Genomic DNA, 20,907 nt, shown 5'->3' on the forward strand with positions numbered 1-20,907 from the left:
GGTACATTAATGTATCGAAATAGTCTTGTTACATAGAAGTAATCAAGTAAAGAAAAAAAGGTACATTAATGTATCGAAATAGTCTTGTTACATGGAAGTAATCAGGTAAAGAAAAAAATGTCAACAAAAAATTTCAAGACTACATGTAGCTAGAGTAAATAATCATATCTGATTGAACCTTAAATATAGGTTTGAACATATGAAAACATGTATATTTCAATTAACATTTAGCGATACATCTCAATGGGGTTTGAACGGAAATGGCATGGATCAATCAAATCTGAAATTTTTTTTAAAAAATAAATATAACGATTATTTTTTTTTTGAAATTCTACTTAATAACCAAGTAGTGTTTATCTGTAATTGGAACGTTACGAAATGCTGATATTTAAATTTACTGTTTATATGTGGGCTTATTAGATATAATCATATATACTCATGTAAACTGAGTTGTACCTGTGTTTAAGCATTAACTACCAAACTGATTTTATGTTCGTAAAGATTGTGGGCTATTGAATCCATTTCTACATACATGTACATTATAATGGTAAAACAATTAATGAACACTGCTATATATAAAGAGTTATTGCTTCCAATATTCATAAAGCCTTCATGTATATACTTGGAATTCCATAAAGTATACTGAAAGACATATTCCAGACGGCTTTAAATCAAACTTCATTGACAAGTATGATTGTTTTTATTTAGATTAGTCAAAAAGTAACCAAAGATATAACTTAGAACAGACTATTAACATACCATTTCCCAAGAACGAATGTGTTTTATAAATGCTTTATACTTTTGTCTAAAAATAAATCATGAATTTAAAATTGAATAGGAAAACTCGATTGAAGGCGACATAAATATTTACTTTGAAATATGTAAATATTTTTTTTTCATATATGAAAATAAAATATAAAAATAATTTGATCTGAAAATATTATGTAGATTATAACAAAGGACAGTCGCTGCACCCCTTATATCTTATTTTTTAATGTTTGACAATTATTCTTAATATCAAACCAGAAAATGAAAATGATGGAATATTTATTGCTCAGTAATTTATTTCTGGTTGTAACGCGGCCTTTGATTGGCTGATAGAGATGGAGGGACATGTATTATATTGTATATCATCACTAACGAAGCGCCATGACATTGCTGATGACGTGAGACGTTATCTTATCTTTTCTTCTTTAATCTCTATAATATTTTCTTATATAAAAACATCACACTAAACGCGTTTATTTTTTTGGAGACGATTTCACATTTGATTATAACCGTTAAAATTTCATAATTATCACCGGATTTTTCAACGATATCTGGTACAATTTTCTATTCAAATCAAAATCATGATAGAGCAAAGTATGATAAATCATTTTCAACCATAATTTATAATAACAATGTCAATAAGTACGAGTTGTACTTGTATTGAGTGATATTAAAATTAGATCAACCTTTGTGCCTGCAAATGTCAACCATCATGGATTTTTTTTTTAATTTTAGGGCTAAAGCTTAACGTCCTACTGGCGTGCGACCAATTCTCGCCGAGTACCATTTCTCGCCAGTACATTGTGACGTCATTTTTCGTATATAATTTTATGTGTTGATAAAATGACGTCACAATGACTGGCGAGAAATGGTACTCGGCGAGAATTGGTCGCACGCCAGTAATGGTTTTTCCTAAAATAAAATATGTATAAATATCCCACGTTTCTATTGTTTTGTTTTATTTTGGGCAAGTGTTGCAACAATATTACAAGATTACAATTTTTAAGAATGTTACTTCCATAATTGAACTAGAAGTAGTATTTCACAGCTTTTTTAGCATCTAAAAATTAAAACTGAAAAAAAAACTTCCTGTCTTTTATAATTTTCAGCATTTCGACCAAAATTTAAAACTAACAGGGACGTCTGTTACGCTATTAAAAAGAGAATATTTTAACAGATTATATTACTAGTTTTAATGATTAATATAAAGGTTATATCATTCAAAGGCGTTTAAAAAAGAAGGAGGATATTTCATGAAGGAATTACTCTGTTTGGAGTGGTTTGTATTTGAGCAATGCAAAGGTATGCTCCTTATTTTAAACAAAGGATTAAATGACACAGTCGAGAACGTAGGACGTTAACTGTAACGTTCCTTCTGACCGTCTCGTCATTCGACTATCTAATGTATTTCAAGCATGAACATATATCCTATATCTATTTTTAAACAACGTGCAGCTCATATATCTTTTTGGAACTCAACCATTACAGACATCTATATATCACCACCGGTTTACAGAATAAATTAAATCCGGATTGCACATCATTTAATTTTCATAAAATAATAAAATATATATGTCGAGGGAATGCAAAACTTTACCAAGTTAGACAACGTCCTAATTCAAAAGTTTTAATTCACTGAGTTACATTAAAATAAAATTAACCTGCAAATGACAACGAATATGATTTATTTTTAGCTAACCTGAACCGAAGGTTTAAGTAAGCTTTTCTAATCAACTGTTGTCCGTCGTCCGTCTGTCTGTTAACTTTTCACATTTTTGACTTCTCTAAAATCACTGGGCTAAAGTTTAACCAAACTTGGTACAAAGCATCGTTATCGGAAAAATATTCTAAATTGATTATATAAAGGGCGTAGCCTTTTTTAAAATGGAGATAATCCCAAAACTGGGGCCCCAATAGGGGTTCAAAGTTTAACATGGAAATACGAAGGGAAAATGTTCTAAAAAATCTTCTTCTCAAGAACCACTGCACCAGAAATGCTAATATTGACACAAAAGCTTGTTTATATAGTGAAGATTCTAAATTGTAACAATCGTGACCCTCAGAACAAAACTGTGGCCCCAGGCATTAAAGCTTGTTTATTAAGTAAAACATCGCCCCCCCCCCCCCACCCCCTCCAAACAAAAATTTGGGCCCGAGGTGGGATTAAAGTTTAACATATAAAAAAAAATATGTAGGATTATTATGCAAGCATCCTTAGATAATGTAAATTCCAAATCAACAAAACCGTGACAACGGGGCTAAAACTGGGGTCAATGTTTAACATAGAAATATATATTATGGATAATGTTTAAAAATTCTCTTTTTGAGAACTACAAACCTACAGTTGTAACGTGCAAGGGGGTCACTGCCTGTGATCCCCCGCAGGCCCGTACCCGAGATAGAATCGGATAGCCCTGATTGCTGCCAATATTTACAAGTGTAGACTTGAATCACCGCTCCTGCACATATATGGGGACTAAACGTTACGCATGCAGGGATGTCCGCACAGCTACGCAACTCAACCGGTACCAACGTTATCGCAAGCAGGGATGACCGTACACTTGCGCCAACAACACAACCTAACGCAACCAGGGAGTGCCGCACACTTGCGCTAGAAAGGCCAGAACACCAGCCGGGATGACCACACACTAGTGCTCCGCCGCAACCACCACTAACACAAGCAGGGAGGCACGCACACTTGTATTAATGCGACACAAAGCAGGGATGTCCACACACTCAATCTAGCCGTACTTGGCCAATTTTAACCCCAAACAGTCGTTTTCCGTCATTCAATAGACACTGTTCCTATATATGTGCCGGCCTAAAATAATTTGAAGTATCTAAAAACGAGAAATCAAAAATACACAAACTAATCCGACCTAATCTAAAACTATTTATGCATTAAAACTTATTTACATTAAATATTTATTATCGTATAAAAATAATTAGCAAAGTCATTGGTCATTATTGGGAACATTAATTAAATTATCAAAAATCAATAAATCAAAGGGGAATAACTCTTGCTAAAAAAATACATTAATAAGCTGCCTGCTTCACAGTTTTTGAGGTTACAATGCAGGCATCCTAGTGTAGATTCTAAATTGTAAAACCCAACCATAAACCCCAGATCAATACTGGGGCCCCAGAATAAATGATATATTAAGTTACGTTTTATTGGTTTTTTCATAGTCGGTAAGATTCAAATGAATATTTTCGTTCTTTGCATCATAATTGTACTAGTAGTGGTATTTTTTAAAAAAAAAATTTGCCCCTTAAATTTTCTTGTTTCCTTTTTATTTAACAGCATTTTAATAGATTATATAATCAATTTCAAAAGGTATCTCTTTTTTTCAAACATTAATATAAAAGCTAAAACATTGCAATGCGTTTTGAAAAAACACAAACAATACATTTCATCTTGTGCCACAGTGAAGATGATCTTGAAGGGACTACTCTATTTGGCGTGGTTTGTTTTCGAGCAAAGCAAAGGTATGTTCCTTTTAAATATAGATTTTAGAAAATTTATTCAACAAACTATAAGTCGAATATTAACAAGCATTGTTATTCAATCGTCATATCATTGCTTATGCTTAATAAAATGTGATTTGCTAATTTTAACGACAAACTTGCACATAAGAAAATCTAGCATATATTCTCTTTTTTTATGCATTATATATACTGTTCCAAGTACGATATAAATACATATCAATATTTTACGAAAGAGCGGCACCGATACTCCGGAATGAAAATTCATTCTTCATAAAATTGAAAAATAGGTCCTCATTGATACATTACATATGTTGTGGTTTTTTCAATAAGATGGTAGGGGACACCTCAATATTGTGACGTATTTATGATCAAATAAAACGATAAAATCAAGCATAATTTTATGATTCTTTTTCTTTTTCGAAATTGTAACCCAACAGCACAACGTAAATGGCGTTAACAAAACACTTGTTATTCAAAAATTCTAATCCAGCTGGGGCTTTTATAAGTTTTACCTTTTAAATTTTTTTTAAAACTTAATTTTTAGTTGTCAAATATTGTAATAAAAGTTCGAAAATTCTTAAACGGTGAAAGTATTTCGATAATTATTTTCCTTTATCGTATTTATAATTACAGGTGTCCCACACCACCTTGAGTTACTGTCATTTTTCTACTGAAAGGGAAAAGGACTGAGAAGCATTTTGAAACTATTGCATTTTGATAAATGTATTATCTATAAATTCATTAGATGAATGTAGTTTTTGAATTTTTTTTTTGTAATTTTTTTTATTTTGACACTTTCATTTCATAATTGCATATAAACATGTCATTGGTATAATAGCATATCATATAAATATTTATCATTATGATTCATTGAAATAAGTGAAATTACAATTTCAAAATAAATTTTCTCATTAGCTAGTGTCAAATATATATATATATATATATATATATATATATATATATATATATATATATATATATATATATATATATATATATATATATAAACACAGGGAAATTGACTTTTGTTGGAGTTCCACGTCAGCCCCGACCGAAGCTTAAACTCACGACCTCTGGGAACCATTCTCCTAGCAGTGAGCGGCCACTGCGCTACCGACTCGGCCATCTAAGCAAGACAAAAATCTTGCTTGCGATGACGAACGGAACCTAGCGCGCTGACCGCGCACTACACAGTCGCTTGAGATACAGGTGGAATACAGTTATACGACAATTTGAGAGGATCGGAACGATACACATTGCATAGATACACATCTATATAATAAGCACAAACATTGCAATAGCTTTCAAATTGACATATACCTGCCCATAGTAAATGATATAGATATATATAAAGCACAGGGAAATTAACTTTTGTTGGAGCTCCACCTCAGCCCCGACCGAGGCTTGAACTCACGACCTCTGGAACCCATTCTCCTAGCAGTGAGCGGCGACCGCGCTACCGACTCGGCCATCTACGCAAGACAAAAATCTTGCTTTCGATGACGAACGGAACTTATATATATATATTTTTAGTGCTTTATATATATATATATATATATATATATATATATATATATATATATATATTTATATACAATTAGTGAAAGTTATAGGGAAGAGAGTTTTTGTATTTTTTGGCTTTGGAACTCTTTAAGGATATTTTTATACTGAAGAATTGATGCTATGAAAACTTTATTATACATTAACTATTTAATGCTTTATTTACAAACATATTTCGACAGTTATTTTTCTTGTCTTCTACCTTTAATTTACCTTAAGTATTAATCCATTGATTACAAAAAACATTCAAAACAACATTTTATACATACGTTCATGCGTATGTTACACAAACTAAATTTAAATTTTAGAAAAATTCAGTTAAAGAAAGCTTACCAAAGAGATAAATATTTGGAAATCAGAGTTCTATATCGAATGATTAATTCAACACTTCACATGTCGCAATCATCTACATAAGATATGTTATGGCTTTTCTATTATTCGCAACATGAAATGACTTTTTATCAAACAGATCTAGATTAAGTGGGGTTTTCTATCGAAACATTTGATTGACAATTGATAGAAAAAGATCATGACCAAATAATACTGTATGCAAGGAAATATTCGCCCCGTTTTATTTTCGCCCCTTTTGCCCTCGTTGTCAACGGGCGAATTCAAGACAGGGCGAATTTCAATGGCTCAAATCATCTCTCTTTCAACACAACTTTGTTTGGGCGAATTCAAGGCGGGGCGAAACCGTTTCTATGGCATTTTCATCCTAAATATACTGCGATCATTTTTGGAAAACCTCATTCATTCGTCATCATATTAAAGAATAATATATTTAAATATTCCAATCATTCATTCGTATTTTTAACAATATACCATTCTTAAAAAGGATTCTTTTTTTAAATACAATGTTTTTACTAATGATTTGTATAATTTAACAAATAAGGAAACAACGTTGAAGACATCACTATAATAGGAGCCGGTATAGGCGGTTCATATACAGGATGGAGACTCCGGAATAAGGGATTGAAGATTGGGATATATGAATACTCAGACCGAGTTGGAGGAAGGATGTTTTCAAAATCCTTCCCTGATGCACCGGATCTTCCTGTTGACTTTGGAGCAATGAGACTAAGACCTAAAGACCATGTTAGGATGATCAAGGCAGGACGGGAGCTTGGGCTAACCTTTGTTCCTTTTCCTGAAGGTGGTGGAAGAATTCCTGAGCGAACTCTTTTATACATGCGCAATACTCATCTTCGTATATTTGAGTTAGGAGGACCTCGAACTCCGTACAGTCTAAGACCAGAGGAGAGTAAGAATCCTGACGATTTGTCAAGGTTTCTTTACATATTAATAACGTCGTTTTCTTGTTAATCAGTTTATCAAATTCAATAGGTTACTACACTGGAAGAAGTAGTTGATAAAACCCTCTAAGGTATTTGCATTTACCTTGTTTTAGGTTGCTTTCCGAAACATACTCCAACTATAATGGTACGAACCCCAATGTCGAGCTCTTCACTGCTACCACTATTGATGGAGTTCCTTTATATCTTCAAAGGTTTGTCTTTATTTTTATTTACAGTATTTACTGGTGTTGTTATCTATATATTTGTTTAAAATGTGTTTGTTGCTCTATAAAGCCAAATTTGGTTTTTGGTTGATTTGCTTACATCATGATAAAACTTTACTTCTGGTTTAAAAAAAAAAGATGGTTAGAATTGTATAAGTTTAAGTTTGCACTTTATTACGCCTAATATGGTCGATTTAAATCATTTCATTGTATCTGTTAAAAACTGTAAAACTCCTAAGTAGTCTCACTAATAGGAATTTGACTGGTAGTGCTTCCGAGAACTGTATACATATTGTAAATTTGTGTGGACAATTGGTTTTTCCCCAGGTCAAAAAAAATTACATACTTATGTTTAAATCTTAAAATAAGTGGCATATTAGTAAAGCGTTCACGCAAGAAATATTTTAAAGTGGAAATAACTAGGCTTGGTGTCGTTTTTTTCCGAAAAAAAAGAGTTTGGCATGCTTAAACAATAGCTTTGTGTAAAATACTTAGTAGGTTATTCAAATATATTGAATAAATATATCATTTTCATTTGTCACTGGCTTTGTTTTAAGTTCTCATATTACAAATTAATGAAATATAATGGTACTGATTACACTAGATAGTTTATATTATCTTCATTTATTCATCTAACTGAACCATATTGAAGGGTAAATAATCGCAAACATCAAATAAAAACTTTGAAGCTGTGTTTGTTATCTAAAGTTTTGTAGTGAAATGTTTTGATCATTTTCTGAAATGGTGCCCTTGACTGTTACTTTAACCTAATCCTAATTAAAACATTCGCCCACATGTTTTTTTAACTAGATTTTTCTATACGAATCGGTTTTTTTCCCAGACATTGCATATAATTAATTTATTTATATATACAGATATGTATAAAATGTGTTATTTGTGGGTTTTTCCAACTATCTCTAACATGAATTTTCCTGCGTTATTTTAAAAAATGTCTTAAGGTCCACTTTAAATTTATACGACAGAGCTGGAGAAAAGAAAGATAACTTGTATGAGAGATAAATAAACGTATGTTAAAACGATTGATTCTACTAACATGAGTAGTACGTTTTCCCTTTTTCCGAGTGATTATGAAATATTTTTAATATCTTATGCTAATTTTTGTTGTCGTTGAGTTTATCATATAGATACCAAAACCTTGAATGTTAAATTACAAATAAGAAATGTTGATAACGACTGAAAAACTTTGATACTTTGAACGAAGAGAAAGCATTGACCCTATTAATATTTCATTTTAGTTAAATGATATTTGTAAATTGATAACTTTTGAGAGCAGAACTTTTCTTTCCAGAATTTCAAAATTTTGAAAAAACAATTCGTCAGGTTGTTTCTCACATTTCAAATGACTTAAACATACAAAGATTGAACAAAAACAATGTTTTTCAATTACATAGATTTTTTACAAAAATCATAACAAAAATTTATATCAAACTATCGATTATAAATTTTTACTTATTAGTTACACAGACGTCATACAGAAAACTGGAATAAGTTTGGAGGCTCGTAGATATATTAAAGACAACAATCTATTCCAGTCCGGTTTTGGTCCAGAACAATGTCTTGAAAATTTTCCAAATGCTCGACGAGGTTTTGAAAATATCCCCATCCAAACAGGACTTCCCCCATTTGTTACAGTTCCCACGGGAATGAATTCATTCCCTACAGAATTCATGAGGCAATTTCTTTTGTCTAATCCTATTAGGTAAGCAACAACTATATTAATAAGATTAATTATCATAGCCTTATTTTTAATCATTATGTTCCGATAAAAAATAGATATGTATGATAAATTTTAACTGTTGTGTCATTACTATGTTAAACGTGTGGGAAAAAAATAAGAAAAAGAAGCAAATTAAGGAAATCTAAAAAAAAAAAAAAAAAAGGATTCATGTGTAAATGGAGAGAGAGAGAGAGAGAGAGAGAGAGAGAGAGAAGAATTAGTTGTTCTTATTGTATTTCTCATTTTGTAATCATAATTTATTCTTCGTAGTGTGCGCCTTCAATTTTATGGTTATATAACAAAAAAATCCAATTCTGTTTATGCTTAATGACACAAAACACCTACAAGTATAAAGCATGCAAACAAATAACCCTAACAAATTTGATTTGCAATTCAACACTATTTCTACTGCAATTTTAGCAGAAAACAAATTTAGAATTTTATCCTAATTTTTGTTGATTAAAGGATTACCGTATATGATGTTTTAATAATTGTCCGGTTTTGTAATAGTGTGAATAGTATCAAGCAACAGATAGTTGATTTTGAAACCCGTTGATATTTGTATGTCAAAGTATGATATAATTTCCTATTGATTTCCGCTTGTTTTCTTTTTTTATCGTTTATGAATTTTATTGAAGCAAATTAATTTGGCAATTCTTTTACAGTCACACACTTACCATGAATAGGCAGCTTGTTAAAGTATTAAGGAAGAACAAAGGATTGTATCAATTGAAGTTTAGAGAAACAATTTCAATTAATGGATTAATTATTCCGACAAATAAGTATTGCTATGTATATTCTCGTAATGTTATACTCTCAATTCCAAAAGTCCCTGTCCAGAAAATTCAGATGCCACAATTCAGTAATCCCCAGTTCTTGTCCGCGCTTGATTCAGTATTAGATGTGCAATCCTCAAAGATTTTCCTGATTTACAACTACCCATGGTGGCTAGGAGGATCACATAATTTCACTTTCACCCATTCCGATCTTCCATACAGACAATCATACAACTGGGGCATTTCAAGAACAGGGAAGGCTGTTCTTCTCATATCATACACAGACACTCACGATGTGCCATTCTGGAGCCGACTTCAAAACACTGGAAACATAATCAGTAAGAGATATGACGAGACAAGAGTCACGGACGAAGTAGTAAAACAGGCTCACTTACAGTTATCCAGAGTGTACAACAGACATGTTAATAGTATTCCAGATCCCATCGATGGGATGATGTTTGTCTGGAACAAATATCCTTATAATGGCGGATGGGTGGATTGGAAACCTGGATCTAGGTGGAACGATATCAAGAGATATCTCACTCGACCATTTTCACAAGAAAATATATTCATAAATCATGGTTACTGGGGTGCTGAACATAACGGATGGGGAGAGGGTTCCTTGGAGGCTGCAGATGACGTTTTGTCCTATTTCAATATACCTTCCTATTTGCAAACAAACTAATTAACAACAAATCACAAAGACTAGTGCATATCGTTTCGTGTGACTGAGCTGCTTGATTTATCTATCAAGGTCTTGAAGATCCTTTATATTGATGCCAGATATTTCTTGAGTTTAAAATTTTTTGGTGCACACGTTAAGATCAAATCTAATCCAACGATATCTGCTATTTAAAAAATTGTTTTACATCTAATAAACATACCAGATGTACAAATTGAATCTTATTTATTAATGGTGTAGTTATATAAGTTTCTCAAGGATGACAATGGCTAAATGATGATCTGGTTTCTCATACAAATGGATAAGGCTTTTATAACCAATGTCTGATGCATATTCCAATCATTTGTGCTTAATGAAATATGTTCAATCAAGTTAAGGTTTTAATTTGCCATAAAACATTAAAACAACCTCATTGTGAAGATCATGATGGTACTATTTGAATATCAGTTTCTGTTTTGAGTTCTCCCAGAGGATCATGTTTCTTTAATTATTACTTAATTGATTTTACGTTTAAGTATTGCTATTATTATAGTAAACAACTTTTAATATATTTTTGAACATGGCGATCTTTACTTTGTATTGCTCTTGAAAATACTTTGATTTGATTCAAACATTGATAGATCTGACGATGCTTTAGAAATTAGAGGAATATTTGTGGATTGATATTTTTATAATATACTGTATACCATTATATCATGAATTCACTCAAATCCAAGTTTATCCCTTAGATGGCATGCAATTTACATTAATCAAGAATATCATTAACCCTCTTTTAAAAGTTCGTAATGAGTTGCTTCTAAAATGAAGATATTTATTTAACTAAGTTGAAACAGTTTAAATAATACGTCATAGTCTTGTTTTCCAAAGTTTATAGACAAGAATATTTCAAATTTCTATACATGAAACATAACGTAAGAAAGGCAGTTCTTGTGTGAATAATGTTTCATATAAATATGTATTAAACATCAACAGAAAAAATTAATGTAGCTTTATATCTTATACCTATATGATATTAATGTGCATGCAAAAATGTAATCTGTTGGATTGTTTATGTTTTATTTTGATTTTTGTTTGATTTAACAAATTTTTGACGTCAAATTTGGTAATAACATAAATTTTTTCCTTCAATGACGATTTAGTGTACTTTCTACAAAATTCTTCTCATTCAATACCATTTGTCTTAAATGAATTCAAGCAATCTTTTCATCCTAGTAAAAAAACTGACCTTAAATTGCTCTTTGTATACGTTACTACGTTACAATCTTCACTTACGGTATCTAAATATCACAAAATAACTGCAATTAATCTATAAAAAAAAAACGAACAAACGTTTCCAATTCCCGGCCTTAGTTTAAAAATTAAAAAATAAAACAAGTAACACGTTACATTTTCACAAGCACACATGTTCTAATGTATTAATTGTAATGGTTGATCACAGAACAATCAGCCTATTAAACATAGTTTGAGACCAGTCAACATTTATTGCAGGGACTGGACTGACACAAATGGGCATGGTACAATCACTCCTTTGATCAGAGTAATCAAAGGACAAATATTTTAAACCTAAAGTACCAATGGAACAGTACTTCTGACATATTTTAATTTTAACAACAAAAACATGAATTGTTAAAATCAAATTACGTCAGAAGAACATGACTTACACTCTCACATTACAAGGTAAAGTCTGAACAAATATGCAATGAAATTTTATTTCCTGATTTCAAAGTTCCAACATAACAATAAATATTAAAATTGTAAAAAAAAAAAAGCAAAAAATGTATTGAGATTATTGTAAACAATATAATATTTGTATAGCAACAAAGTTAGTGTAGTTTTGTGAAAGATCATATCAAATATGTCCATTTCTTTTAAGAGCTGAGGAAAAAGTATTGTCATTAATGGAAATCCTACTTTTTATAAGATTGATCCGTTGGTTTTCTAATAAGTTATACATCTTTTATGGTTTATTATTATTCTGTCGCTATCAATAAGAAACGTACAAAACTGCACACATCAACTTGAATTTACAACAATCAAAGCATTACAACTCTTTAAAAAACGTTTGTATTTTATCTTGGCCTTCCCTATGATGTGTTTACTTTTCTCTATTTAGCGTTTATTTTAGTTAATCTAACAGCGAACAAAAATAAAGAACTTCTTATATCGCAGGAATCGTAACACATAGTAAAGATTGGCTAGTTCTAGTCGCACAGTATTCACACCCTTATTACATTTGCTACTTCGATTACATTTGCTACTTCGGTCCTAAAAAAATTGACTTAGTTTGTAAACATGCTAAAGATAAAGTTACAATATTTGTTTTTGAAAAAAGTAGGCTTATATCCTGTGCCTTTTTAAATGCCAATATATACCATTGATATATACACACTTTATTTAAACGTCAGTATACAAAGTTTCTCCTGGCAGACATAATGACGTGAACATGCGGCACAGCTGGAGCCTGGAAGGTATGGTCTCTGGTTTAATGTACTGCTACAAAATAAAAGATATTGTCATAATACATATGTAAGTGGGTTGTTATATTGTTGTATGTGTGTGTATATGATGTGTATTAGTGGTTAGCTCACCTGGATGCATAATTACAGACAATGAACGAATTTTCACCACAGTCCGACTTTCCACATCCCACATAATTAGAATCTGCCCATGTTACCTATAATTATAGAGGTTTGCATAGATATGTTAACTTGTATATATACATTTTTTCTATTTTTTACTAAATGTTTCGTCGTCAACCTTGTGGTTTATCGAATATACATGTTATCCCTCGAAAAAAAAGAGATCCACAATTGTAGGAGTGACATTTTTACATTTTATAGGGTTTTTTTTTTATAGAAAATTTTCCAGTTAAGTTGATTTTGCTAGCCTACATGTACCTGAGTGTAATAATCGCAGAATTTGAACAGTTGGCATTCATTGGTCCGGATATTGTAGTAATCCCCCTGTTCGCGCCAATATTCGATTGCATCTGTTATGTTATCACCCTCTGTACAAAAAAAAACAACATACCGTTATTGAAAAACAGAATTCAAAATATGAAGCCTTTAGTGTAGAATCTTTTTTTTCATTCAGAAGATACATCGTTGAAAAGAAATGATAGAAATAACTTACTCCTTCCGTAGAAAATGTTTTCCCCGACACTGCTGAATACATGAGACTGTCGTGACCTGTAATCGTTATGGTTGAAGGAACAACCTGAAGCGTGCTGTTGTGCAATGCTTTCCAGTTCTCTAGAGTACATCTGGAAAGTACGTTTCAGAAATTTTTATACTATTTCATCCAAAAGTTAAAATTTCGTAAAGAAAATATAACTGAGTAATATCATTTTAATTATTTGGTTTATTTTATTAATCCAATCATTATCATAAAAGTTCTATGGATTCTTGTTAGGTGATAAATTTTATTGAAGTAATTTTTCCTGTAAGTTGTCCTTGTAAGAATATTTTCTTGACATATTTGGTATAAATGACTGTATACATATTAATATATTCAACTTTCCTTGAGTTTTTCTTTACAATACGATGTTAATTTTTTTTTTTATAGTTTTATACACAGGGTTAAATCATGCATACTCACTAGTTTCTTCATGTTTGCAGCTGGTGGATCAACCATTGATCGTATTGCATTGTGTTCCTAGAAAAAATGTGGAATAGTTTTACCACTTTTTCATTTTAAAGATTTGATAATTTCATCAGACTCTATTCTTTTTGAAGTATGTAAATACTGTAGAAAAAAAAAATTCTGGCTAAACTGATAAATTTCATTGATCAATTTTTTGAGGTTCAATGTTTTAATGTTATCAAAATTGATTAATCTGTATGGCGGCGTGGAAGGGCCAGATGAAACTAGAAATAAATTTTATTTGCTCGGACGAATTAGGATTTGTTCGGACAAATTAGCTATTTGTTCGGACGAAAAAGTTATTCACTCGGACGAAATACGATTTGTTCGGACGAATAATTCAGTTATTTGTTCGGACGAATTAGGATTTGTTCGGACGAATTAGCTTTTTGTTCGGACGAATAAGTTATTTGTTCGGACGCATTAGAATTTGTTCGGACGAATTAACTATTTGTTCGGACGAATTAATTATATCTGGAAATAAAACAAAATTTTTAAAGAGTAATTTATAAGACTATCTGATCTGGCAATAATGTTGCTGATAAAGGGGGAAAGGGTCTGAGATCAAGCCATTCATTTTTTTGAATGTTGTTTTTCCTTCAAATGATAGCACCTAAATGTTATACATGTACTAGTCACTGATATATCAATGGCGTTGGAACAGGGGTGGGAGAGGCGGTCGTCGCCCTAATAATTTTGCCAAAAAATAAATTTTAAAAAAAACATATATAACTGAATTGAAATTTAAATACGGCGATCTTGATTCATGTGAACGGCGATGATAACGGCGATTTATGTTCAATGGAGCGGCGAAGTGTTAACTTCATTGTTTACACGATCAAATTTAGGGTATATATACATATGTACATGATTCTGGCGTGTTTTGACAATCAACAATGCATTAATTAAATAAGTTCGACATTAAAAAATATCGTTCTTCAGCTTTGATGATCAATTACAAGTTGTAATTCATTAGAAACAAAGAATCTCATATATTTTATGAGCTATAAAAATATAATTTTTTTATCTCATACGTTTGGTGTACATTACCCGTGTGATAAACCTTTGCTATATCAAACGGGTGATGCTAATTATCAAATACTTCCGGGCCGAACTATTTTTGACACAGCCCCTCGCTTCCACGCTTCAGTGACCTATTTTCGAAGATTTGCTAGTACTTTCAACATAATTATATCTACTACAAAAATTGATAGGCCCCGACTTTTTTTGCAAAGATATACGTAACCGTAACCAAAATACCTAAAGACATTTTTTTTTTTGGTCAAGCTTTTTTATATAAGTTTATCCCCCTTCGAACTATCAATTTGCTTTGCGTAGTTTATAAAACTGCAAATTACGTTAACTAGGCCTATATCAAGGACTTCATCCTGGTCTGACGACCGATGAAAACAGAGCGTACTGGTTGTGTTTATATACAAGAACTTACCGAAATAATGTTTCAAAAGACTTTGATTCCACCACCAGTAAGCATCCTTATTCACTATTTTCAATCTCGAATCATTAGGCCCGTGTTTGTGTTATAAAACACCAAGAACTGTTCCTCGTTCGATTCAATTCAAACTAACGAGCATTCGCAACTTTGTGTATGTCAACAAACTTTATTATTCAAGTCTTCTGATCAGTTTTTCCATTTAATCAAATGAATAAGCTCTTAGAACAATTATTTAGAGCTAAATAATTATTTCAAAGTTTATTTCAGTGAAACTTTACATTAAAAAAGTAATATTTATCTCAGAAATTACGTACTAAATTGTATTGCGCAAGGTCACAATAACCGCATAACACAACGTTGCATCATCGTTTTTAATCTTTGAAAAAAAAAATCAATTTGGGTCATATAAAAGACTGTCTCAAAAGCTTCATTAAATAAATAAAAATGTATGAGATAAATAGAACATCTACAATTGTGTGATTTTATATTTGCTTTATCCAACTCGTTGAAATGGTTATATTCGCTCGGCCAGCCTCGCGAATACATACACCATTTTAACTCGTTGGATAAAGCAAATATAAAATCACACAATATTGATACCCTCTATATATTATGTTAGCACAGGATTCACGGAAATCCATTTAAGGATTTTTAACGTCTTTGAAGTTCAACAGAGACTGATAAGTTGAATCAAATTTACGTAGACATAATTGGTGCTTATACATTCACACGCAGATCCAGAAAATGTTTTGGAAGGAGGGTGGGGTCCAAGGGATTTCTATGTTTGCTGAGGGGAGGGGTCTTAGACCTATTTTTGGTAACTTTACAATCTAAATTTAAGAAATTTAAATTTTCTAAGGAAAGCTGACCCACCTCTAGATCCGCGCTTGATGTACATAAGCGTCTTTAATATAAATGTGAGTTGCGTTATCTTTATTCACATATTATATTATGTCGTCAAAGGTAATAAATAAGGATAAAGTACAACTTGGACGTATGACGGTTGTAAAATCTCTAGTTATTCGAAAATCAATCATTTATTTCTGTTTTTACCTACTTCTTAAGGGGAGGTAATCACCAAATTGAACAGAGATGTTTTTGTTTTTGAATGCCATTTGTGATTAAATAAAACGTGCAGTAGTTATTCAAGAATATCAAGAAGAAGGGTTAAAAATGTTGGATATTAATAAATGTATTATGTCATTAAAATATTCATGGATTAAAAGATTAATTGTTGGACATAATTCATGCACTTCCATATTGAAGGCCATCAATGGTGAATACTTTGTCAGCTTGTTACTTGATTTTGGTGATGCATTTATAACTGAATGTGTTATTCCCAAAAAACTTTTGGAAAGATGTATTAAAATCAATGTTCTATGTTATAAAATTTTTTGATGATAATTATTTTGAAGAAAACTTTTTATCTATGCCTATTTGGTATAATAGCCATATTAGAGTTAGTATGAAAACAGTGTTTATAAAAAGTTGGTACAAAAAAAGGTGTAAAGATTATTAATGACTTTCTAGATGACAATGGAGATTTTTTGTCACATTTAAATCTTTAAAAAAATTGATTTGCATATCTGTACAAAGTTGGTGCTATATCAACAAATCTAAAATCCTTTTTACCGGTACATATCAAATGTTTATTTAAAAGATCCTTTACTCCATATATTCCATTATATAACAAACCTTTTCTTTTGGAAAACAAATGTACAAAACCCATCTACAAACAACTAATTGCCTCTAAAATAACTCCAACTGCAATTCCAAAGTGTAATTCAGAATTGATACAATATGGGGTGGAAATTTATGTTTATGATGCTTTCAATGTATGTTTTAAGACAACCAACGACTCATCTATTCAGTGGTTACAATACAGATTACTTCATAGAACTCTTCCTGTTATTTGTCCTAACAAATCCTAATTCGTCCGAACAAATAACTTATTTGTCCGAACAAATCGTAATTCGTCCGTACAAATAATTTATTCGTCCGAACAAATAGCTAATTCGCCCGAACAAATCCTAATTCGTCCGAACAAATCCTAATTCGTCCGAACAAATAACTTATTGTCCGAACAACTCCTAATTCGTCCGAACAAATCCTAATTCGTCCGAACAAATCGTTATTTGTCCGAACAAATACCTGATTTGTCCGAACAATCCTAATTCGTCCGAACAAATCGTGATTCGTCCGAACAAATCGTTATTCATTCGTCCGAACAAATCGTTATTCATTCGTCCGAACAAATCGTAATTCGTCCGAAAAAATACCTTAATCGTCCGAACAAATAAGACTATTTATTATTTTTATCTGGCCCTACCATGCCGCCGTAAATCTGCATATATTTTGATACATTATTAATATTTTGGATTAATTTTAAAAAGAAAATACCTGTACATAGTTTCCGGAACACAAAGTTAAGACTTGCAGGAAGAACAGCATGGGAAACAGACATAAGTTTGTGTTCATTGTGTTGGCGAATATAACATGTAAGTCCGGGAAGACGAAGTTAATTTTTATGTCTGCTGAACGAAATTACGCCATTTATATACAAACTCATTACTTCCCTTGTTGTTCAGTTTCATAATATATTGATGATTTATGTGTAATTAATACAAATATGCACTTTTATTTTAACTTTGGAAATAACAAGTTAATCAAAACTTCCGAAAACTAAAAGGTTAAAATTGTTTGTACATACAATTTTCGCAAACAATAGCATTAAATTATTTTTTTGTTTTTATTCATGTTGATAGGTCAGGCTGGCGACAAAATGTACATTACAGAGTGCATCGTAATTAATAAATCATTCAAAATAATCAATTACTTTAACAATATTAATTGTATGTTAATGATATTAAATTTCAATCTAAATTTTATTGTGTTTTATTTTGGAAAAACTGTCTTCTGTTTTATCAAATTACTAGTATTCTAGTCAAATTTAAGAGTGCAAAGATTTTTTTTCAGTTTGTGACGTGCGCAAAGATTAGAGCTGGTTTTGTTAATCTTTGAAAAAAACAAATTACTTTGTTACGCCAAAGCAGCCAAAGTATAATTCAGAAGAACATGTTCTGGGAAAAATCATGCACCGCCTCTTTTTTTATAGGAACTAGAAGAACAAAGGTGGCAAAAAGAGACTGGATTTATAAATTGTACTTTTTAAATTTTAAAATGTTCTTTTTATGTCGTAAATATAATTTGCTGTATCTCTTTTATTTTTATCAAAGATATTTTTATACAAAATATTTGAGCATTAATCTCTTAACGCTATTGAACGTTGATTTTTATGATCAAAAACTAATTTAAAATTGTTTCCTTTCATATTGTCATATTGTTTTATTCAAGTTTTATTGTTAGTTTAAGGGTGATTTATTCTTAGGAATCAAGAAAATGTTCCTAGGTTAACTTATTCGCCAAAAAAAAAACACCCAAGAGAGTAAGGAGGAAAGCTATTGTTTTTTTCATAAAGTACCTATCAAAAATCTAATAGGTGTGTAGATGCAAAAATGTAAATTGGAGTGAGAAAAAACCACAGGCCTGTCACAGCATAGTTAAAATGTATCAATGCTGTGTTTTATGTGTTGTTTCACAAGATTTATTTTAATTGTCGGTGTTATTTCACACAGAATAACACACCTTCAAAAGTTGCTGTGCTAACATTTTGACAGTATATTACATTGTATTCAAAATTGAAGCAAAACGTAAATTTTAATTACAGCTATGATGGCAATTTACACCAGTTTTTGTTGACGCAGTACGCAAAAAAGTAAATCTTGAAGCATGCAATTCCGGTACTTGCTGATTTAAACTGAGGCAAATTGTATGGGGACTGCTCTTTTGAAAAAAAATGTTAAATGGATAGATTTAATTGGAAAATTCATTATTTATATGTATGTGGAAGGGACACTTTCATGTTTTGTGTATTATTTATCGAAATAAACAATAAAATCAAGTATAATTTTATAAATAGTTTCTTTCCCGGCAGTGCTATCTGACAGCGTAGCGCACTGGGCTAGAGGGTTTACTACTGACCTATATGTCATGAGTTCGACTCCTGCAGGGGATTTTAAAATTTTCACTACGCCAAAGTTTTTAAAACGTATTTTTTGGTTAAATATTGTGAAAGAAAATTTTAAACCGGTGAAAGTATTTCAATTTTAATGTACTTTAATTCTTATTAATATCGACATATATTCTACCTTGAGGGGATGGGAGGATGGCTTTTAGTTTCTCTCAGCTTGGGATACATAAGTTAAAGTTAAATCGTATAAGTTAATTTTCCCCTTTATTTATTTGACTTAGTTTTGCATTAAAGCGAATGTATTTGCTTACATGTGCCTAAAATGAAATACACATGTATTTATCATTCCAACACAATATTTAGGTAACTCAGAAATGTAAAAGTCCCCTATGTGATTGGGCCCTGGGATTTAGGAACGATTAACTTCTATCAGAGGAACTTTCATACCAAATAGTTTTTTGGAAAAATTTTGGTGTTTATTTGCAATGTTTTTCATTCATTTTTATGTCACAGAGTAAGAAGATATGAAAAATTATCTTTTGGGGGAATACAAAAATACATTGATATAAAAAAAAATTTGAATGTTATGAGGTGTTATATTTTTTTATGTGTCTTAAGGAAATATCCTTCATATGACAATAAATAATTATCTCAATTTGTTAATAGTTAACTTTTAAAAAAAAATCTTTTACAGAAACACGAAAAATCATTAAAAATTCTTTTTAAATACCTATGATATCACTGTTATCTTTTTAATATTTGATAAGTTTATGTTTTGTGGTCTTCTATTGAAAATTGGAATAAACTGTGGGTGTATAGCGCCACCTTAATTCTATATTTATAACCCAACATATTATTTAAGATTTTTAGGTCACCTGAGTAAACTCATGTGACCTATTGCTATCCGTTTTCGTCCGTCGTCGTGCGTCATGCGTCGTCCATCGTGTGTTAACATTTTTACATTTTTAAATTCCTCTTATTAACTAAAAGTCCAATTGTTACCATTTTTGATGTGAGACATCTCTATGGTAAGAGGAATCCAAATTGTAAAATCCATGGCTCTACCACCCCCGGGGAAGCACAAGTGGGGCAAAATATGCAAAAAAAACCCCCAAATTTTCAGAAATCTTCTTCTCTACTCCCAAACATGTGAGGAAAAAACTAAATGCATGATTATGATGTCCATGAAGCCCTCTACCAAAATTGTGAAATTCATGACCCCTGTGTCAGGGGTTCAGGCTCTAGGGTGG

At 31.2% G+C, this 20,907-nt stretch overlaps 2 protein-coding genes across 2 annotated transcripts; one reads left to right on the forward strand and one right to left on the reverse strand.

Moving 5' to 3' along the window:
- Nucleotides 1-4,126: 4,126 nt before the first annotated feature.
- LOC128178369 (achacin-like) lies at nt 4,127-10,925 on the forward strand. Its single transcript, XM_052845492.1, has 5 exons — nt 4,127-4,257; nt 6,710-7,103; nt 7,226-7,324; nt 8,814-9,056; nt 9,740-10,925. The coding sequence occupies exons 1-5, from the start codon at nt 4,203-4,205 to the stop codon at nt 10,533-10,535; spliced, it is 1,587 nt and encodes a 528-aa protein (XP_052701452.1). The 5' UTR covers nt 4,127-4,202; the 3' UTR covers nt 10,536-10,925.
- A 1,393-nt stretch (nt 10,926-12,318) lies between these two features.
- On the reverse strand, nt 12,319-18,157 carry LOC128177721 (glioma pathogenesis-related protein 1-like). Its single transcript, XM_052844546.1, has 6 exons — nt 18,028-18,157; nt 14,130-14,186; nt 13,665-13,794; nt 13,430-13,539; nt 13,121-13,206; nt 12,319-13,025 (listed from the first exon to the last, which is right to left on the reverse strand). The coding sequence occupies exons 1-6, from the start codon at nt 18,103-18,105 to the stop codon at nt 12,923-12,925; spliced, it is 564 nt and encodes a 187-aa protein (XP_052700506.1). The 5' UTR covers nt 18,106-18,157; the 3' UTR covers nt 12,319-12,922.
- Nucleotides 18,158-20,907: the final 2,750 nt, after the last annotated feature.

The sequence above is a fragment of the Crassostrea angulata genome, chromosome 3 (assembly GCF_025612915.1).
Source record: "Crassostrea angulata isolate pt1a10 chromosome 3, ASM2561291v2, whole genome shotgun sequence".
In the NCBI taxonomy this organism is placed as follows: Eukaryota; Metazoa; Mollusca; class Bivalvia; order Ostreida; family Ostreidae; genus Magallana; species Magallana angulata.

Excerpts from the sequence above, each read along its gene's own strand:
- LOC128178369 (XM_052845492.1), top strand. The coding sequence starts at position 4,203 with ATGATCTTGAAGGGACTACTCTATTTGGCGTGGTTTGTTTTCGAGCAA. Across the intron at positions 7,104-7,225 it reads AATCCTGACGATTTGTCAAG|GTTGCTTTCCGAAACATACT; the intron begins GTTTCTTTACAT and ends ACCTTGTTTTAG. Across the intron at positions 9,057-9,739 it reads CTTTTGTCTAATCCTATTAG|TCACACACTTACCATGAATA; the intron begins GTAAGCAACAAC and ends ATTCTTTTACAG.
- LOC128177721 (XM_052844546.1), bottom strand. The coding sequence starts at position 18,105 with ATGAACACAAACTTATGTCTGTTTCCCATGCTGTTCTTCCTGCAAGTC. Across the intron at positions 14,187-18,027 it reads GTTCCGGAAACTATGTACAG|GAACACAATGCAATACGATC; the intron begins GTATTTTCTTTT and ends CATTTTTTCTAG. Across the intron at positions 13,026-13,120 it reads GTCTGTAATTATGCATCCAG|CAGTACATTAAACCAGAGAC; the intron begins GTGAGCTAACCA and ends TTTATTTTGTAG.